We start from the raw sequence: 24,829 nt of genomic DNA, 5'->3' as shown, positions 1-24,829 counted from the left end.
AAAAACCCAAGGGACATCGAAATGATTGACAGGTAAGGACGAAAGCACGTCGCCTATCTCAGCCTTGCCCACAAGACGCCCATCCTTCCCCTGTCCTGTTTCCTAAGTTGCATCCCGGGCGGATGCGAGGTCACCTGTGGGCAGGCGGAGGACTTCTCCGCAGCGGCCTAGATGGAGAGGGGGGCGGGGAAGGGGCTGGGGATGCGGTGGGACGGGAGCCTAGGGAGGAGACGGCGCAGGTAAGCCGCCGTACGGGGCTCCCCAGACGCGGCGGCCGGAGCAGGGATCCGGGGCGCCTGCGCGGCCGCCGCCCCCGCCGCAGCATCCCTGCGCCGGGTCCTCTCGCGCGCGCGCGCGCGCGGGAGGAGGGGCGCGCCGGCCCCTCCGCCCCGCGCGGCCACGTGACGCCGGCCGAGGAGACTGGAGCGGCGGCGGCGGCGCGCGGCGGCAGACTAGTGCTGCGCCCGGCGCGCGCGGCGGCATCTCCTCCGCTTGCTTCTCCTTCCCTCCTCCTCCTCCCGGGAGCCTCGACGGTCCCTTGTCCTCCTCCCGGCTCCTCGCCGCCTCGTCCCCGCCGCCGCGGCGCCCCGAGGAGGAGGCGAGGACGCAGCTGCGGCGCCGCCGCCGCCGTTAGACGGGGGGACTCGCGGGGGAAGGGAGTCCCCCGGCCGCCGCCGCCGAGGCCAGCCCTCCCGCGGGGTCTCCGCTTCCTCCTCGCGTCGCCGCCGGCGCCCGCTCTCGGCCGGGATGGGACTCCTGGACTCGAAGCCGGGCAGCGTCCTGAACGCGATGTCCACGGCGCTCAACGACACCGTGGAGTTCTACCGCTGGACCTTGACCATCACAGGTAAAGCCGCCTCCTCGCCATCCTCGCCGTCCTCTCCATCCTCCCGCGGGGGGGACCTCGGCCTCAGCCCCGACTGCCCTCCGCCCCCCGCCCGGCGGCTGTTGGGGTGCTGCGGATCCGAGGACCGGCGGGCGGGCGGGCGGGCACTGGTTAAATCGGATCCGAACGTTAAGGCGCTCCCCTCCCCCGGCGCCCGCACGGTTTCCCTCTTGAGCTCCTTCCAGCGGGTCTCGCCAGCTTTCTCGGATGCAGGCGCTGCGATCGCAGCTGGAGCCTGGCGCAGGCCCGCCCCACCCTGTGGCCGCGCACCTGCCAGGCTCTGACCGTTCTCTCCGGCTCCGGGGTCTGCTGTAACCCTTAGGAACATTCCGTGATGGGGCTTGGGGGAGGGGACCAGGGCCCCGGGGTGGGGGTGGGGGATCGCTGTCCTTTTGGGCTCCTGGTTGCCTTGACACACCTGCCCGTAATTTTCTTGTCTGGCTAGTCCGTCCGCAACATCGTTTGGAAGGAAAAGTCGGAAGCCATTGTTCGGCTCCTTGAACCTGGGAGGGGGTTAGCTTCTGAGGCTTTTTCATCCGCACGGAGGTTCCAAGTGACTGTCTGCGAAGGCTTTGCGCAGTGCAGTGCGGTCAGGGGGAGGGGGAAAGCTAAAACAACCGGGAGAGAAATGGGGAATCTGTAGAAGCGGGGTGGGGGTGGGGGGTCTCTACAGCAGCACCTAGAGGTGGTCCCAGAAGCCTGCACGGGTATCATTTTCTTAAATTGGCCAACTTTTCTCTCTCGCCGTCGCAGTTTGACAGGGATCCTTAGTTAGCTAGGCGGCTTTCCTGCCTATGGGGACGCAGTTGTTACACTTTACCATTTATTTTCTTTATTTGCTTCAGTTACTTTTGGGTTTAAAGCGTTTACAAAATTTTGAAATAATAAACGAGGCTAACAGGATTTTAGGAGGGATCTTACGTTTTATCATTTGCCAATCCTTTTGCAGTATTTCCCTGCATGCCAACAGTTTACCATCGTGCCTCCCTTCCCTAGAAATGGAAATATATTCCTGTAGCTTGGTGTCTGTTGTATAGTTTGGTGTTTGTTGTTAAGAGGCAATGGTTGCAGCATGAATACATGGATATATGTTGTGGGAAAAAAAACGTATTCTGAAATTATTTCTGTGGGAGACAAAATGATTCTTTGGCATTCCCTCGGTTTTAACTTCTTCAGCAAAGTTCTTTTTCAGAAGATGTTAAGTTTGACAGTGAGAAGCGATTTAATTAGCTGTTGCACTTGAAAATGGTTAAAAAGCAGTTTTTAATGGACTCATTCATTTTTAAAGTCTCCCTTCTATGTAGTGTCCATTGAGGTTTTGTGGTACCTATAAAAACTAGGAGAGATGTATCATTTCCTTCATCTCTGTGATTTTGGTTATTTAAACATTGCATCAGGGTTTCCCATTACACAATTGTGCAGAGCTGAACATCAGGCAGATTGGTTGGCAGATAATTGCACTTTGCATATTTCAGACTCCAGACATTGTCAAGGTCCTCCAATCTCCATATAGCCAGCCACACCCAGGACTTCTCATGCCTGTCTGTCTTCCCTCCCTCAGAGTTTTCCCACCTTTGGGAAGGCTCAATTTCAGAACCATTGAGAGCAAAGGTAGAATGTACCTTTCTGTGATGGTTAGTTCCTTCCTAATGATGCTGGTATTAAAAAAAAAAAATCACAAATGAAGTGGGAAATTTCGTGCAGTTGCCTCATGTGAAAGCTTTCCGCTGGCCTGTGAAGGGCAAATAAAATAATAGATTGTGGATCAAGCCTGAGAAATGAGAGTAGCTACCAGAAAGAAGTGCCTTCTCACTAGCAGGTCAGAGGGAAGGTATTTGCCCATGCTCTGGCTATCCGCTTACGAAACCTGAGACTGCTTCCTTGCCTTCTGTAATGAGCTACCTAGTGTAGGTAGATGGTATTTCTTAACCAACTTAGAGGCTTAGTGGGATATAGTCTGCTCTGCCTTGCTGCTGTGTAAGGAGGACTATTTCAGACTCAGGCAGAAGAGCTGGTCTGAACCCAGCGCTGCCCCACTTCTCACCCTGTTGCCACACCCCCGCTTCTGTGCTCTCCTGTCTTGATTCACACGACTGATTCCAAGAGGCCCTCCTTCCTATAATTTCATGAATATCTGGATGAAGGAGTTTCAAAGTAGAAAAGTAGCTTAGGAGATGAGGCTGAAGAAAAAGTTGATGAATTTGGAAGGAGGGTAAGATAAAAGTGGGCAGAGAGAAAGATGGTCTTGAGAAATAGTGGTGAGTATGGTGAAAGGCTGCAGATCCTCTTGGGAGAGCAAGAGATGAACAAGGCTGCCTGCCCTGGAGTGCTTTCATCCCCACGCGGTAGCTGTGGGCTTCTTGCTTTCTGTTCTATCAGTTCATTAAATATTTCTCTCCCCTGAAGTGTCGCCTAAGTGTAAAGTTAGTGTCAAGGTTTCTGTCTAACTCTATCTACTTTGGGCAGTCTAATAGGAATAGTTACACACTTGGGGAGTACGTTTGATGATTCCAAAGATTTTTGCCCTAGGGCGATGTCTGGAAAAATTAAAAATTTTGCTATTATATTAAATGATGGTATTTAATAACACATGTCCAAAGCAATGCATAAAAACCGGGCTTTTCAAAGACACACATCTAGCAAATGCAGAATATGTCCTGCAGTGTATGAACATGCAAAATGTTCTTTTTACCATGTAATTAACAGTGTATACCTTGGAATTGAAACTGTGAAAGAGCTATACTCTTAGAAAACCTGCAAAAATAATTTTTCTCTGTATTTTTAGATATTTTGAACAAGTAAATGAGTCTTAGTTTATAATATAAAGGAAAGTATAGACTGATAGTTATTTTTTAATACCAGTTGGTGGCATGAGAGTAGGTACTCTGATGTCATTGTGGTATTTTCCTTCTGTTCTTTCATTTTATGAATACATTAAAATCATTGGACTGGGATCCTAGGCTCAAAGTGTATATCTACTGAAGAAAAATTATATGTATGATTTCAAAACTGATGAGTCAATATCCCTGACTTACAAATACCCTAATTATCTATATTTTCCATTGCATTTATTATTTTAGTAATTACTTATTAGTAGCATTTTGTGTTAGTAGCATTAACAAAGAAACATCTTAGAAAGTTAATAACCAGCATGTCCACTCTAAGGCCGGTTGTCTCTGGAGGTACTATATTTCTTTTTGACCACGTGTTTGTTTGTAAACAGCCATTGTTCATGGAATATGTTTGCACATTTCATGTGTGCTGGGCAAGGCACTACTCTGCTGCTGCTGCTGCTGCTGCTGCTGCTAAGTCGCTTCAGTTGGGTCCGACTCTGTGCAACCCCATAGAGGACAGCCCACCAGGCTCCCCCGTCCATGGGATTCTCCAGGCAAGAACACTGGAGTGGGTTGCCATTTCCTTCTCCAATGCATGAAAGTGAAGAGTGAAAGTGAAGTCACTCAGTCGTGTCCAACTCTTAGCGACGACTGCAGCCTACCAGGCTCCTCTGTCCATGGGATTTTCCAGACAAGAGTACTGCTCTGTGTTCACTAATATAGCAGACTATGGTTGGGTGAAAAATGAGTTGTCTACTTGGGAGTTGAGATCAGAATAGGTAAATGAATAGGACTTGAGATCAGAGTGTGAAAGGCCAGTCTTTCTGACCTTCCCCCTCACTTTGGAGGGTCAGATGGGAGAAGAGCATGTGTGGTCCAAGAGGATGGAGGCCTCTTGTGGGGTGATGATGAAATCTGGAAACGAGGCTTGTATAAACTTTTCTTCTTATCTCATCACTTGCCATGTGCCGGCACTGTTCTGGGCTCTGGGATAGAATGAGGACAAGTGGTCACCACCCCAGGCAGCTTGTGAAGTCTGGGGATGACGCCCATTCCAACTTCCTTGTTGTCATGGTCTCAAAGCAGTGTGGTCAGAGTCAGGGTCAGGCCTCGCTAGAGCCTGGGGAAGGTCAGGAAACTCCTCTACTCTCCGTGTCTCCACTTCCACTTGCCTGGCAGTCTTGAGTCGTGAGAGGAGTGTATGGCTCTGTCTTTAGAGTGTTTAAGCTGTCTCACCATGTGAAATTGATGTGGATGCTGCTGGAGAGTGTTTATTAGGTCGACTAAAAATGGATGTCAAAACTAAAAGTCCATGGAAACTAAGAATGAGTTTAAGAGCCAGTGAGTCAGATAGGTGTGCGGAAACTTGAGGGCTCACGGAAGGGGGTGTTTAATTCAGCTCAGATAGGCAAGGGTCTGTTCCGCAGTTTCCTGGGCCCCAGAGGGGCAGGAGTCTTAAACAGGCTACTCAGTTACCCTGGGGCTTCCCAGGTGGCGTTAGTGGTAAAGAATCACCTGCCAGTGCAGGAGAAGCAAGAGACAAGGGTTCAATCCCTGGGTCGGGAAGGTCCCCTGGAGTAGTGAATGGTGCCCCACTCCAGTACCCTTGCCTGGAAAATTCCACGGGCAGAGGAGCCTGGCGGGCTGCAGTCCATGGGGCCGCAAAAAGTCGGGCACGATTGAGCACAGCAGAGCATTTTTTGCATTGATCTTGTTATTTGTCACAGTTAATGTATAGTTGTTTTTTTTAAATCCACGTCATTATCTAAAATGGGTTTTCTGTTTGGACTAGTGTGGGAACTCATCATTTTCAGTGTTTCTTTGAGAAAAGACATTCTAAGTTCGAGACAGTGAAAGACAAATACACGTTCATCTTGTGACGTGGTGTCTCCCTTAGGCCATGTTTTCAGCGACGTCCTCCTCTTACCTTTTTTCATAGCCTCCCTGCAGCCTCCAGGAAGTCCATGCCACGGTAGGGTTTTGTTTGTTTGTTTGTTTGGTCCTGGTCTCTAATGCCTGATACTCTCGTCCATTCCCCCAAAGTATCCAACCACAGATGAAATGCCAGGAGGGGAAAACAGTGCACGCTCTAAAACTGGCATCGGGACACAGTTTTACACAGTTAGAGTCTTTGGCTTTGGGAAATGAGGTTTTAAGAATTACAGAGATAATTATATCAGTGAGTGCTTTTGTGATCTTAAGAGCCACAAGAAGTTGGTCATCCTTTTAAAATTCAGTGTTTTGTTTTTTTCTTAAGTCCTATGCTAATGTCATTAGTGGATGATTTAATGTTAACCAAAGTATTATCTTATTGAGTCACTTATTATTTCGAATTAGACGTCTGTGGTCACATAGAGAAGAGTTGGATAGCAGAATCTGTCTTTTCTCACGTTGAGGTGGCTCTTTTTTCTTTTTTCCTTATTAGGACATTTTTTTCCTGTTCAATTAAGGTGCCGTTGTTTCATTTTCCCTTAGAATGAGAATGTATTACAATATATATGTTAAAAAATTATATGGATCTTGACTTTTAGAGAAGAGAGGGGAGGAAGAACTACTTAGCCTCTGAAAACCCAGTTTCCAGCTATCCTGTCTATGGTGGTCCCTGCCCACAGGCCTGCAGCTCAAGCCAGCCTGGAAGGCTGGCGCTTGAGTTAAACAGGTGCACTTGATGTCAGCTGTCACACTGCCCTTGCCTTTCCTGCCCTTTTCCCCTGGTTCCCTTCCCACATGCCCTTCACCAGGCCCTGGCTCAGTCTCCCTCCCACATGGAGCCTTTCTCAGCCCTGGTACCCAGTGCAGTTCATTGCTCCATCTGACCCCATTACCCTGAGCGATCGCGCATGTACCTCCTGGGTGCAGTTTCTTCTGAGACTCTGTTTCCTTGCACTGTTTTAACCTTCATTATTACTTATCTTTTCCCTTCTTTGTACTTTTCTCCCCAACACTAGGGAGTGCCCATATGTTTGTTGACTTGACACGACTCCCTTAATCTAGCTTGATTTCAGATAGTGAAATGTCAGATACATTCTGATTGATAATATTAGTAAGGCTTGGATTACACTAAATTATGGAGAGTTTAAGGGGTTACACTAAGCTATGGAGAGTTTAAGAATGATCTTTGTCATAAGTTAGTCTTAAATCAATCAGTGTTGACTCGATTTAGTGAAGGAATCAAACCATAAAATCAGTAGCACAGAATATTCTCAAGAGATGTAGAACCAAATGCCGTTCTTCCTCTTTCTTCATCATTTGCACATAAGAACTGTGGTGTGTGTGCAAGTGAGGCAGGCACGTGGTGTAGGAGGTGGAGAGGACCCTGGACTGGGGTTTAGACTTAGGCTTTAGTCCTGGACCTGCAACTGCCAGTGAGTATGTATAGCAGGCACTTTGCTTTTCCAGGTCAACTTTTCTCATCTGAAAATTGAGTTGAATTAGGTAATCTCTGCGGGGAAGGCAGTGGCACCCCACTCCAGTACTCTTGCTTGGAAAATCCCATGGACGGAGGAGCCTGGTAGGCTGTAGTCCATGAGGTCGCTGAGAGTCAGACACAACTGAGCGACTTCACTTTCACTTTTCACTTTCATGCATTGGAGAAGGAAATGACAGCCCACTCCAGTGTTCTTGCCTGGAGAATCCCATGGACGGGGGAGCCTGGTGGGCTGCCATCTGTGGGGTCACACAGAGTCAGACGTGACTGAAGCTACTTAGCAGCAGCAGCAGGTAATCTCTGAGGTCTCTCCTGGCTCTTAAATTCTAAATATAGGTGCAGCTTTTAAAAATTCTTTACATAGATAAAGCAATTTCAAATAAACATACACTGATAAGTAATTGAAAACCTGACTCCAGGCAACAATTCCAATCTTCACCAGTAAAACTGTTATTAGTGCTGTGTAAATGTTAAAAATAAGAGGTTCGTGTTTAGTCCTTTTCACTTTCTCTTGTCTGCTCCATAGGGATAGGTGAAGGAATAAAAAACACAGAGATACAGATATTTAAGCCCCTGTTTTTTTGATGTAGTACTGTGTTGCTATAATACTCTACTTTAATGATCTAGGTATTTCTCAAACAACCCAGAGTTAACTATTTTGTCAAAAATAATAGCAGTAACATTAAAGAATAAGTTTATTATTCTGAGGATGGCTTTTACATGGTTTTGGACAAGTTACTCATGATTTGAGGGGGCTCGTATTTCTGCTTGTACAATGAGAAGATTTGAAACTACATGTCCCCTTAAGGCCTTTTTATTGAATTCTCAGAATATCTCCTAAAGCAATGGCTTAGATAGTCTAAACTTGATCTTACTTCATACTTTTTTATTTCTATAGAACATGCAAATTTTATCATACATTATTAGAAAAGATTTTCATTTTTAAGCACTTTTTGAGCATTTCTAACAAATTTGGAAGTATGGCTTAAATTTTTTGTAAAATTGCTACTAATATGTAGGTTTTAGCATACAGGGAAGAGAAGGCAATGGCACCCCACTCCAGTACTCTTGCCTGGAAAATCCTATGGACAGAGGAGCCTGGTAGGCTGAAGTCCATGGGGTCGCTTAGAGTCGGATACGACTGGGCGACTTCACTTTCACTTTTCCCTTTCATGCATTGGAGAAGGAAATGGCAACCCACCTCAGTGTTCTTGCCTGGAGAATCCCAGGGATGGGGGAGCCTGGTGGGCTGCCATCTATGGGGCTGCACAGAGTCGGACACGACTGAAGTGACTTAGCAGTAGCAGCATACAGGGAAAACAAAAGAAATTAAATGGTTTTGGTGTAAGTGTGTTCCTTAACTTTGGTTAGGCACTTTGGTATTAAAGGATCTTAGTTTTGTCATTTATTCTTCTCCATGGAATATTGTAATTCTTAAAAAAATCTCAATATAATACTTCATTTGTGATCACGTTTAATTAGAATTTGAAAGTCAAATGCATTAATCCACTGAGGAATCAGTTTCTCATTGTGAGGCGTGATCACATCAAGGCATTTGTGATTTTTGAACTAGAGTATTTGAAGGAGTAAGCTTCTCTTTTTTCATTTTGTTTGTTTATCAGATGAAAACTTAGGCACAGACATGTATTGTTAAAGAATTTCATGTGTATTTGTTTACCCATATTCAGAACAGCTCTGTTTATAATGGCCGAGAGTGGGAGCAACCCAAATATCCAGTGATGGGTGAATAGATAAACTGTGATATATGCGTACAATGGAATGTTATTCAGCCTTAAAAAGAAAGGAAATTCTGACACAAGCTACAACATGGCTGAACCTTTTGGTTGTTATACTAAGTAAAAAAAGCTAGTCAGGAAGAGACAAATACTGGTGATTATGAAGTCCCTAAAATAGTTATATCCATAGAAAAAGAAAGTAGAGTGGTGGTTGCCAGGGGTTGGGAAGGTGGTGGGGAGACGGAATTGTTTAATGGATATAGAGTTTCACAAGATGAGAAAGTTCTGGAGGCTGGTTGCACAATGATGTGAATACATGTAACACTAATGAAATGTATACTTTAGAAACGGTTGAGATAGTAAAGTTTACGTATTTTTACTACAATTTTAAAAAGATTTTCATGTGTTGCAAAATTAATATAGCATCTCTAGAAATGACCTTTCTTTGGTGTTCATTGCCAAAACACTAAAAGTGGTTTTTTTTGTTTGTTTATCATAAAATGTCTCTCTTTGTGGAGTATTCATAGCTGTTGCTTTTTTAAAAAAGTACCCAAATGGTACTAGAGGGCTTCCCAGGTGGCACTAGCGGTAAAGGACCCACCTGCCAGTGCAGAAGATGTAAGAGATGTGAGTTTGACCCCTGGGTCGGGAAGGTACCCTGGAGAAGGGACTGGCAACCCACTGCGGTATTCTTGCCTGGAGAATCCCATGGGCAGAAGAGCCTGGTGGGCTACAGTCCCTGGGGTTGCAAAGAGTCGAACATAACTGAAGCAGCTTAGCAAACATGCATGCAGATGGCTAGAAAGTAGCAAATGGCAGGGACTGCAACCTTGGCTTTGTATTTTGCTTTACAGGATTAACAAGAACTTCACAACCCTGGGATTTAGGCCTGGCAGGCAGTGATATTTTCCATGTTTAGAAGCTAAACAACTTGCACGTGACACTGTAGTGGAAACGAATCAAAAGAGGTTGTTTCATCTCTTAGCCCAGTGCCCTTGTTTCTCCCATTGTGCTCGCCCAGCAAGAAGGCAGAGTCCTCGGACGTGTACCTTCTCTTATTTTACCTTACCTTACACTGTTTTCTTATGGACATAGTATCACTATTTAGAATACTAAATCTGAACAGAGTCATTATACCACTAGAGGTAATCTAAAGAAAAGCATCTGAAATGCTTAATGGTGCTGTAAGGGCCGTTGTATGAAATTAACTGAAGTATTATATATATACACACACATATATATATACACACACACATGCGTATATATGTATATATATTTGTTGTTTAGTTGCTAAATTGTGTCCAACTCTTTTGTGGCTGCATAGAATGGGGAAACAGTGGAAACAGTGACTGACTTTATTTTTCTGGGCTCCAAAATCACTGCAGATGGTAATTGCAGCCATGAAATTAACAGATGCTTACTCCTTGGAAGGAAAGTTTTGACCAACCTAGACAACATATTAAAAAGCAGAGACATTACTTTGCCAACAAAGGTCCATCTAGTCAAGGCTATGGTTTTTCCAGTGGTCATGTATGGATGTGAGAGTTGGACTATAAAGAAAGCTGAGCACTGAAGAGTTGATGCTTTTGAACTGTGGTGTTGGAGGAGACTCTTGAGAGTCCCTTGGACTGCAAGGAGATCCAATCAGTCCATCCTAAAGGAGATCAGCCCTGGGTGTTCATTGGCAGGACTGATGTTGAAGCTGAAACTCCAATACTTTGGCCACCTGTTGTGAAGAGCTGACTCATTTGAAAAGACCCTGATGCTGGGAAAGATTGAGGGCAGGAGGGGATGGGGACGACAGAGGATGAGATGGTTGGATGGCATCACCGACTCAATGGACATGGGTTTGGGTGGACTCCGGGAGTTGGTGATGGACAGGAAGGCCTGGCGTGCTGCAGTTCATGAGGTCACAAAGAGTCAGACACGACTGAGCAACTGAACTGAACTGAGACTGTAGCCCTCCAGGCTCTTCTGTCTATGGAATTTCCCGGGCAAGAATAATGGAGTGGGTTGCCATTCATTTCCTTCTCCAGGGGATCTTCCTGACCCAGCGATTGAACCCGTGTGTCCTGCATTACAGGCGGATTCTTTACCACTGTGCCACCTGGGAAGTTCATATACCATATATATGAATATATATATGTGTGTGTATATATATATATATAATATAAAAAGTGGTAGTGGTATTTAGCCTGAGAAGGTGAAGGTGACTTCCATATTATGGACTCACCTAGGACCTTAAAAAAAAGTATATTCAAAGTGAATTATGAAAGTGTTTGCCAAACTTCATAATATAAGAACTAGAAACTTCTTAACTAGTTAATTAGTGAAGAGGAATTCAGGATCCGTTATGGATATTAGGCAAATAGAACAGTTAGTAAGAGAAGATCTTAACCAAAGTTCCCATTAAAACACACCTCATACGCCAGTAGTATCTCAATGTTTTTTTGCTTTTAGTTTTTTTAAAGCCACTCTGATAGCACTAAGGGTGGTATTTGGACTTTGAACTCTCAGATTAGCACATGGAGGATGTTTTATGACTGCTTTTTCTGAGAAGCCCAGCAAAGTGTGACAATGGGGTGAGAAGATTACTTGCTTGCATTCTGTCTTGGCTTCCTGTATACATAGCAATATTCTTCTATGTCAAATGTACATGTGTTTAAGTCCACTTCTTCATCATAGAGTTGTTAAATAATGCCTACTGTGGACATGAACTTAGGTGATATTACAGCATTTTATAGTCCATAATGATCCTATACTAGAAGCTCAGTAAATAGCAGTGAGTTTCAGAATATGAAGATGATGTCTAAATTCATGGTTAAAAAGTATATATTGCACACACGCATATACATCTTTCTCTCCCTGTGACCTATGACTGCCCTATGTCTCCCCCACTGGCTTCTATGAATATGTCATTTTTTAAACCATGAATATAGATATCATCTGCAATGGTAGAACTCACTACTGTTTATTGAACTTCTGTTATAGGACTGTTATGAATTATAGAATGCTGTGATATGAATTTTATACACTTTGTATTATTTAATGTTTCTTAGTGTCCTTAGAAGAGGACTTCCCTGGTGGCTCAGTGGTAAAGAAACTGCCTGCAAAGCAGGAGACTTGGCTTTGATCCCTGGGTTAGGAAGATCCCCTGGAGAGGGAAAGGGCAGCCCACTCCAGTATTCTTGCCTGGGAAGTCCCATGGACAGAGGAGCCTGGTGGGCTGCCGTCCGTGTGATTGCAAGAGTCAGACACAACTTAGTGACTAAACCACCACCATGATGAAGAGATAGACTTAAAACTGTACAACTAGAAAGTAACAGAGCTGGGATGGAATTGAGATCTTTTACCTCTGTCTTTCATTGGTGACCTTTGCATAAAGCAACACAGCCTCCTTACTCGTCCTACAAATACTGCTTTATTGTCCAGTCATCATGGTGAACATTTATTGAATGAGAATGGGAAAGACTAGAGATTTCTTCAATAAAATTAGAGATACCAAGGGAACATTTCATGCAAAGATGGGCACAATAAAGGACAGAAATGGTATGGACCTAACAGAAGCAGAAGATATTAAGAAGAGGTGGCAAGAATACACAGAAGAACTATACAAAAAAGTTCTTCATGACTCAGATAATCATGATGATGTGATCATTAATCTAGAGCCAGACATCTTGGAATGTGAAGTCAAGTGGGCCTTAGAAAGCATCACTATGAACAAAGCTAGTGGAGGTGATGGAATTCCAGTGGAGCTGTTTCAAATCCTGAAAGCTGATGCTGTGAAAGTGCTGCACTCAATCTGCCAGCAAATTTGGAAAACTCAGCAGTGGACAGGACTGGAAAAGGTCAGTTTTCATTCCAATCCCAAAGAAAGGCAATGCAAAAGAATGCTGAAACTACCGCACAATTGCACTCATCTCACACGCTAGTAAAGTAATGCTCAAAATTCTCCAAGCCAGGCTTCAGCAATACGTGAACCATGAACTCCCTGATGTTCAAGCTGGTTTTAGAAAAGGCAGAGGAACCAGAGATCAAATTGCCAACATCCGCTGGATCATGGAAAAAGCAAGAGAGTTCCAGAAAAACATCTATTTCTGTTTTATTGACTATGCCAAAGCCGTTGACTGTGTGGATCACAAGAAACTGTGGAAAATTCTGCAAGAGATGGGAATACCAGACCACCTGACCTGCCTCTTGAGAAACCTGTATGCAGGTCAGGAAGCAACAGTTAGAACTGGACATGGAACAACAGACTGGTTCCAAATAGGAAAAGGGGTACGTCAAGGCTGTATATTGTCACCCTGCTTATTTAACTTCTATGCAGAGTACATCATGAGAAACGCTGGACTGGAAGAAACACAAGCTGGAATGAAGATTGCTGGGAGAAATATCAATAACCTCAGATATGCAGGTGACACCACCCTTATGGCAGAAAGTGAAGAGCTAAAAAGCCTCTTGATGAAAGTGAAAGAGGAGAGCGAAAAAGTTGGCTTAAAGCTCAACATTCAGAAATCGAAGATCATGGCATCTGGTCCCATCACTTCATGGGAAATAGACGGGGAAACAGTGTCAGACTTTATTTTTTGGGGCTCCAAAATCACTGCAGATGGTGACTGCAGCCATGAAATTAAAAGGTGCTTACTCCTTGGAAGAAAAGTTATGACCAACCTAGATAGCATATTCAAAAGCAGAGACATTACTTTGCCAACAAAGGTCCGTCTAGTCAAGGCTATGGTTTTTCCTGTGGTCATGTATGGATGTGAGAGTTGGACTGTGAAGAAGGCTGAGTCCCGAAGAATTGATGCTTTTGAACTGTGGTGTTGGAGAAGACTCTTGAGAGTCCCTTGGACTGCAAGGAGATCCAACCAGTCCATTCTGAAGATCAGCCCTGGGATTTCTTTGGAAGGAATGATGCTAAAGCTGAAACTCCAATACTTTGGCCTCCTCATGCGAAGATTTGACTCACTGGAAAAGACTCTGATGCTGGGAGGGATTGGGAGCAGGAGGAGAAGGGGACGACCGAGGATGAGATGCCTGGATGGCATCACGGACTCGATGGACATGAGTCTGAGTGAACTCCGGGAGTTGGTGATGGACAGGGAGGCCTGGCGTGCTGCGATTCATGGGGTCGCAAAGAGTCGGACACGACTGAGCAGCTGAGCTGATTATGTGCCAAGCTCTCTGACCAGTGCTTCATATGTATCACATTTAGTCCTTATACTCCTTTGGGTTTAGTATGTTACTATCCCCATTTTCTTTGTTTTTTTTTTTTTTTTTTTAATTAATTTTTATTGGAGCTTCCCAGGCAGGTTTGATCCCTGGATCAGAAAGATTCTCTGAAGGAGGAAATGACTACCCACTTCAGATTTCTTGCCTGAGAAGTCCTGTGGACAGAGAAGCCTGGCAGGCTATAGTCCACAGGGTCGCAAAGAGTTGGACATGACTTCACGATGAAACAATAGCATGTGTGGGTGCTCAATTGTTCAGTCATGTCCAACTCTTTGTGGCCTATGGAATGTAATCCACCAGGCTCCTCTGTCCATGGCACTCTCCAGGCCAAGAATACAGGAGGGGTTGCCATTTTTTCCTCCAGGGGATCTTCCTGACCCAGGGATCGAACCCATGTCTCTGCGTCTCCTGCATTGGCAGGTAGATTATTCACCACTAAGCCACCTGGGAGACCCAAACAACAGCAACAGCAATTTTTATTGGAGTATAGCTGCTTTACAGTCTTGTGTTAGTTTCTACTATTCCCATTTTCTAAGCAGATAGACCAACCTTCTGGGTAATATCCATCTAGGACCAACCCTCCCAAATTAAGCCTTCGTGTAAATGATCCGCACCTCTTATCACACATTGACTCACTCACCTTGCCTGTGTTATTGCCTTTTCTCCTTTGAAGCTTCTGAGTCCGTCCCTATTTTATCTGTTCTCTATGAGAAATGTTATAATTTCTCTCGCTTTTCATCTTTATTGTGTTCTCTGTACAGGTAAACTTGGAACCAGAATTCTTTTTTCTCTGCTGTTAACTCCTCTCTGCATTCTTGCAGGCTCTTGGGGTGACTAGTATCAGCTGAGTTCATAAAACTCCACACTGGCCATTGAACCCCTCAGAGCCCGAAGCTTCCCCTCACCACGCTGGTGATGACCTCCACTCCCTCCAGTCTGCCCATCACAGTCTGACCTCTTAGTCTTTTCTAGCTCAGCCTCCGAATTCTTCAAGAGCTGCCCTTTCCTTCAGTTCATCTAGACATTCTTCGAAACTGAAAGCAGCATCCTCTGCCGTGAGCCCAGAGTGGGTTAAAGCAGACAGACATTCCCCCTGGTCATCACCCTGACTCACCCTCCAGTCCTCCACTATCTTTAGAATGTTTCATTTCTAAAGTAAATCTCAGCTGATGACCTGTCCCTTTGTATCCAGACCTTTCTTCTCTGCTTCTGCCTATTTCATCTCGCTGATACCCCAAATCTTCCTTGGCTTGAAGAATGTATTAAGCATCAGATTTTAGACTGGTACCCAGAAGAGGTGGTATATAGTTTATCCTTGTCATGGAGATGAGATCTTTCTCAAACTCTTCTTGACAACAGTTATCTACATTTGCTCATTAAAATTTTCTTTTAGCAAGTTTTTGCAAGTATTGTTGTAGAGATTCATCAAGGAACAAGGGCTGTAGCCCTGGCCCTCATGATACTTATAATAATTGGAGGAAGACATTGACTACATCCTTCAGAAAAGTAGCAGTTTCTCTTTGGGGTGCTTTCAGTGTACAGCACAACATGAAGTCACTGTTATTTTGTATAGTCTTTAGAGGCGAATGGATTTATAACAGTATCACCTGAATATTAGTGATTAGCTTCCCGGGTGTTAAAAACATGGAGTTGATTTGCAGCTGTTGGTTCTAACTTATTAAGGAGGGGTGAGTAGTTACAGAGAACAGTGTGTAGCACATACTTCTTGATGCCTTGACTATGCTCCAGGAGCTGCTCAGTGTCTCTAGCTGGTTGCTGGACTTGTGTTTTTCTTTTGTCTGTGGGAGGTTAAGGGCTTCCCTGGTGGCTCAGATGGTAAAAAATACACTTAGAATGCAGGAGACCCAGGTTCGATACCTGAGTCGGGAAGATCCCCAGGAGAAGGGAATGACCTTCCACTCCAGGATTCTTGCCTGGAGAATTCCATGGACAGAGGAGCCTGGCGGGCTACTGTCCAGGGGGTCACAAAGAGTCAGACACAACTAAGCGACTAAGCATTATGGGAGGTTAAATGGAGGTGGACGTTGTTAGAAAACAAAACTAGCTGATTTATTCAGGGAGACTCTAGGAACAAACAAATCAAAATTATATGACTTGATTATGTATTATATAAAGTAGGCCCACACTTCTGAATAGACTAAAGCAGTTCTTAGACTTTAATGTGTTAATCATCTAGAAAACTAATTAAAGCACAGCTCTGGCTTAGTAAGTCTTGAGTGAGGCGAGTGAGGCCTGAGATTCTGCATTTCGAGTAAGTTTCCAAGAGGTGCTTTTCTGCTAGTACAGACAGCACACTTTTTTTTTTTTAAATTATGCATTTTGTTTTGGCTGCGCCGGGTCTCCGTTGCTGCGAGCAGGGGCCCCTTGCTAGTTCCAGTGTGCGGGCTTCTTCTTTCGGTGGCTTCTCTTGCTGTGGAGCTTGGGCTTGTGGGCTTAGTCGTTGCAGTTTGAGGGCCCTGAGCTTGGGCTCGGCAGATGGGGTGCTCGGGCCTAGTGGTCCCTCGGCATGTGGCATCTTCCCAGACCAGGAATGAACCTGGGTCCCCTGCACCGGCAGGTGGATTCTTAACCACCGGACCACCAGGAAAGCCTGGGACCGCCCTGCAAGTAGCACAGGGATGGAGTCTTAATGTTTCTGGTTATCTGCTGTGCACTATATACAACGGCTTCCCTGGTAGCTTGGACGAAAGAATCTGCCTGCAGTGCAGTGGTTCGCTCCCTGGGTTGGGAAGATCCCACTGGAGAAGGGAATGGCTACCCACTCCAGTATTCTTGTCTGGAGAATCCCAGAGGAGCCTGGTGGAGTACAGTCCATGGGGTCGCAAAGAGTCAGACACGACCGAGAGACTGACACCACAATCACTATGTACTATGATAGAAAAACAAGGATTTCAAAATATTATTTTAAAATTTTAAAATATTTTTAAGAACTTTAAAATAATGTTATTAAAATTTATTTAAGAGAACCATAGCAATGGCATGGATTTGTATAGAATATTTAAGTTTTTTTCCACTCCAGCAGAGACTTTGTGTTTCTTTTAGAATGATATTGATCTAGGACTCTTGCTCATTTTATAGGAATCAAAAGGGTGTTTAGAAAGATCTTGACTGTTAGGAATCTGTACAGTTATAACACTGAGTCACTTTGCCATACAGCAGAGATTGGCACAATGTAAATCAGCTGCCTGTGTGCTCAGCCACTCAGCTGTGGCAGGTCCCTTGTGCCCTCATGGACTGTAGCCCACCAGACTCCTCTGTGCATGGGATTCTCCAGGCAAGAATACTGCAGCGGGTCGCCATTTCCTTCTCCAAAGGATCTTCCCGACCCAGGGATTGAACATGCGTCTCCTGGGTCTTCTGCACTGGCAGGTGGTTCTTTACCACTGAGCCCTCTGGAGAGCCCTGTAAATCAACTATACTTCAATAAAAATAAAATGTCTTGAATGTCGATTCTCACAGTAGCCATAATAATAGTAGCTATTTTCTAGATACTTTGTGGCCTTCAGTGTGCTTGGGCTCAACCATTTGTGGGTGCAGCCACCGTGGGAACCTCTGTGGTTTTAGAGGTCACAGTCTCAGCCCCTGCCCTGTCTGGCGTGGGACACAGGTAAACAGATAGTGCCAAGACGGTGTCATGGCATGCTAGAGGCAATTGCAGCGTGCTTTAAAAGTTTCAGAAGAAATTCATGTTTAGTGAATTTTAAGTGCAAAAGGGTTCATGTTGGAGTGGCTTCCTACAGAGGGTTTTCAGTTTGAACCTCAAAGCAACTCTGTGATTTGGGTAATCTAGTGGCGCTAGTGGTAAAGAATCCACGTGCCAGTGCAAGAGGTGTGGATTCGACCCCTGGGTCAGGAAGATCCCCTGAAGTAGGAAATGGCAACCCACTCCAACATTCTTGCCTGGAGAGTTCCCTGGGCAGAGGAGCCTGGCGGGCTACAGTCCATGGGGTGGCAAAGAATCAGCCGCGACTGAGTAGCTGAGCACACACATTATCAGCCCCCTTTAACATGGGAGAAAACGGTGGCCCCAGGAGCTTCAGGTTCAGAGTCGTGGGGCTGGAAAATGACTGATAGAGCTGGGAGCCAGCTGTTGTCAAGTCAGGTCCTGTCCTCTGTCCCTTGGTGCCGTCTTCCCTCTGCTTCGTGTGACTCCCCAAGCCGTCACCCAACTAAGATTATTTCCTCCTGTAACCATGTGCCCTTCCTTATCAATTCTGGGAATTTGGATCTTCTAAAATTTTAAATTTTCACTAATTTTTCTTTTGATGGCCACTGAGCCACCTGGGAAGCCCTGTAAATCAACTGTCAGCTTAGACTACTTGCAGAAGAAAGTTCATTCTAACTGGCAGAAATCCCAAGTTCTTAAAAGCTTTAAAAGAAATAAGCCTTTCAAAGAAAGAAGAGGCCTATAGAGATTTTTAAGAAAATTGCTTTACTATACATAGTTTGTTGTAAGAATTAATTACAGTTGTTTGTATACAAGTAGAAGTTTCCAACGACTTGGGTTACTTCAAAACTATTGGACTAAAAATATTTTATTATTTATTAAAATCTGGCTTACATTTTCTTAAAAGGATGCTTTTGTTTTTTAAAAACTTTTTTCAAATAATTAAAAATTTAGAGTTAGACTTGTTATGCATTTGCTCTCCTGAATAAATTATAGAATGTGCTGTATTCTCAGCGTATGTTATAAAATATTCTGTCTTCTCACTTTATAGTCTTCTGCTAAGATTAATTGCTGATGGTGATTTTTCTTTAATTTGCTTTAACTCTTCTCTTGGGAGAGAGGAGGATTTAGTGGTTTGATTATTGTTAATAGTAAAGACAGTGCTGACAGGTACTGAGCTCTTATTCTCTGTCAGACACTGTATGTTGTGTTTTATTCCTCCCGGCAACCCTAGCATCACCCATAAAATCAGAGAGACTGGGTAGCTTGCTGGGGCTTATCCAGCTGGTGAATGAGAAAGCTGGGGTCATAAGGCTGCTAGTCTGACTTGAGAGTTCATATTCAGAGCCTAGAGAACGCCTCTAGGTTGGGAAGAAAAGGCCTAGAAGACATAGAGGGCTTGGCTCTTAGCCAGAGGGGCTCAGATGATCCCTGACACGGGACCCACCTGCCAGGTGATCCCTGACACAGGACCCACCTGCGTGGAGATGCAGAGGGAACAGGGTGCAACAGAAGGAAGGGCCTGTGGCGTCCACGTGTGCTGGGAACGTACCCATTTAACTATCACCCAACAACTTTGTGAGACAGTTATTTTTTCTCGTTAAAAAGAGTTGGAAAGAACAGTTGATTCTGCATCCATAGAGTCTGTTGCCCATCCCCTCTCTTGGTCCTCACGTCTTTTTCTGTTTTCTCTTCCTTCCTCTCTGGTTGCTTCGCAGCCATTGATCCCACTCTTCCCTTAGGTGTCCCCCAGGGAACACCTTCATTTGTTTTAGTCTTTCCTTCTGTGTGTTCTTTCCCTTGTGACCTGAAATCCTGGAGGGGTTCTCACTGCCAGTGACTCCTCTGTGTTTCTGCTGCCCTGGCAGTCATCTGCAGCTCCAGACCCTGCTGGATACCTCCCGCCGGGTGTCCCACAAGTGCTTCAGACAGAAGAGGTTTAGAAAGCACCTGATTACCTCCTGCTCCTCTTCCTTGATGCTCTGTCCCAGACCCACAACTTCACCATATGTGCCACCAGCCGGGCCAGAAATCTGGGAGTAACCCCGAGCTTTTCTTTCGCTCTCCCTTCTCACATCCACATCAGCCACCAAGCCTGTAGATTTTGCTCTTGTGACTTTCACATCTGCCTATCTTTTCCATTGGCAGCACAACCCTTGAATCCAGGTTGCACTCATTTCTTGCACAGTGTAGTGGTCTCCAAGGCTGGCTGCCCGCCCATCAGCGTCAGCAGGGGAATTTGAAGGTTGTAGTGCTGAGCCCTACCCGCAGAGATGTTGATTCAGTAGATCTGGGGTGGAAACTAGGAATCTGCATTTTTAATGAGCAGATGGTTCTTCTGTGGGCAACAGACAGATACTTGAGAACCATTGACCCAGCTGGTTTTCCTGCCTTTCACCTTCAGTCCATCCCCTGCTGCCTCCATCAGCATCTGCTGAAAGCCACATGCGGTCTCCAGTCTAACCAAGGAAGCATCTCTCTGTTATCTACAGGACAGGTTCCAGCCTCTTCAGCAGAATTTGTGAGACTCTCCCAGGTCTGATCTGACCTGTAAATCTCTAGTCATTTCCTGCCATCTTTCCTTGTATACATCCTCTACCTCGGGCTTCCCTTGTGTGTCTCAGCTGGTAAAGAATCCGCCTGCAATGTGGGAGATCTGGGTTCGATCCCTGGCTTGGGAAGATCCCCTGGAGAAGGGAAAGGCTATCCACTCTAGTATTCTGGCCCGGAGAATTCCATGGACTGCTTGTATAGTCCGTGGGGTCGCAAAGAGTCGGACGCGAACTTTGACTTCACATCCTCTACCTCAGGCCTGCTTAGATTCCAGAGTAAGTGTTTTATTTCTTGATTTGTGGCTCCTTGTACATATGGTGTTCCCCAGGGAACACCTGCAGGTGTTTCCTCTCTGCAGGAAAGCCTTCCGGCCTTCCTATCTGCTTGCCAAGTTTCTCCTCTTTTCTTCAAGGAACGGTTTGGGCATCAGCTCCGGAAGCTGCCCTTGTCGCCTCTCTCCTGTCCTCAGACTGGCCTCTGATGCCGCTCTCAGAATCCTGCAAAGCAATTTATTGGTCATGTCTGTTTCTTCTAATAGATGATGAGTTTTGAGAGGTCAAGGACCAAATGACCTGCCTCCAGTCACTGAGCTCAGAAGGGATGGAAGGGCTGTTCTGTTTACTATGCTGGGTGATTTTTAAGGTGCAAGTCAGGTTAAGAATAAACGAAACTGTTGGTGGGGAGGGTATTCAAGGGAAGCCCCACTTCAGATGGACCATTTTTTGGGTACCATTTTAAAAATAAAGGTATAATTTACACATAATAAAGTGAACTCTTTTCTAGTGAACAGCTTGTGAGTTCTCTTGAGCACATAGTTGTTAACCATTACATGGCCTTTTAATATAGATAAAATTGTGTGATTGTTGACCAAATTAGTGTTTGTAAACCAGTCTCATTTGGCATGAGCTTTGTGAAACAAAGTGTTTTAGATGGAAACAGTTTCTTGAGAAAGAAATTAACCCTTAAGGGTCTGGAAGGTTAAGGTAATGTGTCTTGGTAATTCTTATTTTTGAAATAAAGTTCCTTGTTCCAAAACTTATTTGCAGTAACATTTAACTTTAGATTTGTTAACTTTAATTTAAAATTAATTTAATTATTAGTACTGAAATAAAGGAAACTCATTTCCAAAGGAGACAGCTTTCTACTTATAGAAGGAGAGACCTCATGGTTAGAAATTTCTGAATTTATAGGCGTGATTTATTTTGCTAAAGCCCTTCTCATGGGTTCTCTGGAAGCAGAGAATAAGTCTGGAGCCTCTTTAGGTCTTTCAGTATTTGATGAGGCCTCCTCTTTCGAAGGCTACACGTCCCTGGTCTTTCCTTGGTATTTGGTGTCGTGTCTTCCAGAGCGTCATGACCCTAGACCAGGTCTGCCAGATGCAGCACCTGAGAAAGTGCGAGCCTCAGTGTGTTTCTCTCTTGTCCTTCTTTCTGCTCAGGGGACTTCTGTAAGTCTCTCTTGTTTTCTTTCCCTTGAAGGGCCATGATGGATAAGTCAGAGTTCTATTTGAAAATTTTCTTCATGCCTGTAATTTAGGGGGAAAATGGTGGGACCATTTTTCCCTTAAAATTAGTGGGCATAGTGACTGAGAAGGTGGGCTCCACCTTCCCCTACAAGTCTCTTGGTCTCTATGCATCTCATTTTTAAAATAAAGGGATCATTTCTAAATCTGAAATTCTACATATCTAATTTATTGTTGTTTAGTCACTAAGTCATGTCTGACACTTTGTGACTCCATGGACTGCAGCATGCCAGGCTTCCCTGTCCTTCACCATCTTCCAGAGTTTGCTCAAACTCATGTCCATTGAGTTGGTGATGCCATCCAACCATCTCATCCTCTGTCATCCCCTTCTCCTGCCTTCTATCTTTCCCAGCATCAGGGTCTTTACTAATGAGTCAACTCTGCACATCAGGTAGGCAAAGTATTGGAGCTTCAGCATCAGTCCTTCTAATGAATATTCAGGGATGTGCAACATGAAAGCCTTAAAATTGTTAGTGAAAGTGAAAGTTGCTAAGTCATGTCTGACTCTTTGTGACCCCATGGACTGTAGCCCACCAGGCTCTTCTGTCCATGGAATTCTGCAGGCAAGAAGGCTGGAGTGGGTAGCCATTCCTGTCTCCAGGGGATCTTCCTGACCCAGGGATTGAACTCAGGTCTCAAACCCAGGTCTCTTGCATTGCAGGCGGAGTCTTTACCATCTGAGGCATGAGGAAGGCCCAAAATTGTTAATAAATAGACTCAAAAATAAGAGCAAAATCATCAGAATATGAAGGCATAGACGTGTTAGTAAACATATTAATAGAATATAGAAAGAAGACAATATAACGAATCAACTAGAGTTCAATTTATATACTGTTTATGCCTTATTGACCCTCTCCCTCCCCTGTAAGAGCTTTTCATAGAGAGCGTTCCCAAGAATGTTACATAAAACCCGTTTGAATCTTGATATGCCTGGATGACAGAATCTGACTTGAGTGTTGGCAAGAGGGATAGTGTTTCAATAGAATTTTTCTTTTTTTCCACCCCTAATAAATTCATGATGTGGAACCCCACCCATCACTGTGTACTGACAGCATCCCAGAAACATGTCTTCTTTTACTCTAATATGCATGATCTGTATTTGGATCCCGTGTAACTCAAATAACTAGAGGATTTAATTCCTTCAAAAGATTATTTAAGGGCGACTTCCCTGGTGGCTCAGTGTCTGTCTACAATGTGGGAGACCTGGGCTTGATCCCTGGGTCGGGAAGATCCCCTGGAGAAGGAAAGGGCAATCCACTCCAGTACTATTGCCTGGAAAATCCCACGGACAGAGGAGCTTGGTAGGCCACAGTCCATGGGGTCGCAAAGAGTCGGACACGACTGAGCAACTTCACTTTCACTTTCACTGGTGGGTCAGTGGTAAAGAGTCCGCCTGCTAATGCAGGAGACATGGGTTCGATCTCTGGTCCAGGAATATCCACCTGCTGTGAAGTAACTGAGCCTGTGCACCATGGCTACTGAGCCTGTACTCTGGAGCCGGGAAGCCGCGACTTCTGAGCCCATGGGTTGCGACTGCTGAAGCCCACATGCCCTAGAGCCCTCGCTCAGCAATGAGAGAAGCCGCCGCAATGAGAAGCCCTGGCACCACAATTACGGAGTAGCCCTACTAGCTGCAACTAGAGGGAAGAAGCCTGTACAGCCGCAAAGATCCAGCACAGCCAGCAATAAAGAGAGAGAGAAAAAGTGATTATTTAAAAAAAATAAACACCAAACGCAGAAGAGGTCAGACCAGAGGCAGAGGGTGTTGGAGGACGGCCACAGGACAGTGTGATGCGCTATAAGGAGAATACGTGCAGGGCTCTGGCCGTGAGAAGTGGGTCCCTGGCCACCGAAAACTGCTCGTTTTCTTAACCCAGGGTTCCTCACCTTCAATCCCATTCTTCCTCTCTGTGAAACAGTGAAAGCTGCTCAGTCATGTCCAACTCTGCAAACCCATGGATGGTAGCCCACCAGGCTCCTCTCTCTATGGGACTGTCCCGGCAAGAATACTGGAGTGGGTTGCCATTTCCTCCTCCAGGGGATCTTCCCGACCCAGGGATCAGACTGGGGTCTCCTGCATTGTAGGGGGATTCTTTACCATCTGAGCTACCAGGGAACCCTTCTTCTCCTTCTCCTTGCGGTTGTTGTAAAAAGTAGCCATTTTTAGAAGTTAGAAGAAAAACTCCCAAGGGGTCACCTAGTGTTCTGCTACTCAAGGGATAGTCCATGGAACATTGGCATAGCCTCACTTGGAACTTCTAGAAAGTGCAAAATCATCCTAAAGGTGAGCCATACTCTCAAGCTACTGAGTTTGAACCTGCATTGTAACTATGCTCCAAGTGATTCTTTTTCTTGTTGAAGTTGGAGAAGCGCTAATCCAGTTTCCCTGCTCCCCATCAGGCTTTACAGATGAAGGGAGTGAGGACAAGTTGTGCCCTTAAGGTCGTACCCACAGCCACGGAGCTGGCATTAACCAGCCTGCCTGTCTGCAAGTGGAGTCTCCATTCCTTCTCTGTTGCGACTGTTACTCCTTGTCAGCCCCCCACCACCTCTTTTACCCCTGTTGGCTTCTGTCGGTATTTCTTCCTGCCTAGACCTGCAGCTTCTTACTCGTGTCTCTTTAAATATCTCTGTTGTGTGAGTAACACCATGCATTAAATGGGCATTTTTTTTTTTTCCAAAAGAACTTTCTTTTATTGAAAGATTTCAGTTCTTTGAAAAGTAAGTCCTGAATGAAATGGTAACTTTTATGCGGTTTGAGAGAGTCTGTTAAAGAGAACCTCAGTTCTGCCACCATTCTGATGAAGCAGAGTTCATTGTTCTTGGTTTTACAAAATTATGATGATATAACCAATCATTTTATGTCATGTGTAAACTTGCTATGCAGGTTTAAGGAAAATAATATTCAAATTAATATTCTAAGCAAAGTTTGAGGCTTCCGTTCGTGGATT

The 24,829-nt window shown here is 45.0% G+C and overlaps 1 protein-coding gene across 1 annotated transcript in view; it reads left to right on the top strand.

Annotated features, from left to right (window-relative positions):
* The first annotated feature begins 403 nt into the window (after nt 1-403).
* ELOVL4 (ELOVL fatty acid elongase 4) overlaps nt 404-24,829 on the top strand; it is a 42,817-nt gene continuing 18,391 nt past the window's right edge. The window contains exon 1 of the mRNA XM_040239079.1: nt 404-847. Within this exon, the coding sequence (XP_040095013.1) occupies nt 748-847 (100 nt within the window). The 5' untranslated portion in view covers nt 404-747. The remainder of the gene's footprint in view (nt 848-24,829) is intronic.

This window comes from Oryx dammah, unplaced genomic scaffold (genome assembly GCF_014754425.2).
Source record: "Oryx dammah isolate SB20612 unplaced genomic scaffold, SCBI_Odam_1.1 HiC_scaffold_4, whole genome shotgun sequence".
Lineage (NCBI taxonomy): Eukaryota > Metazoa > Chordata > Mammalia > Artiodactyla > Bovidae > Oryx > Oryx dammah.
This window is presented reverse-complemented; position numbering and strand designations above follow the sequence as displayed.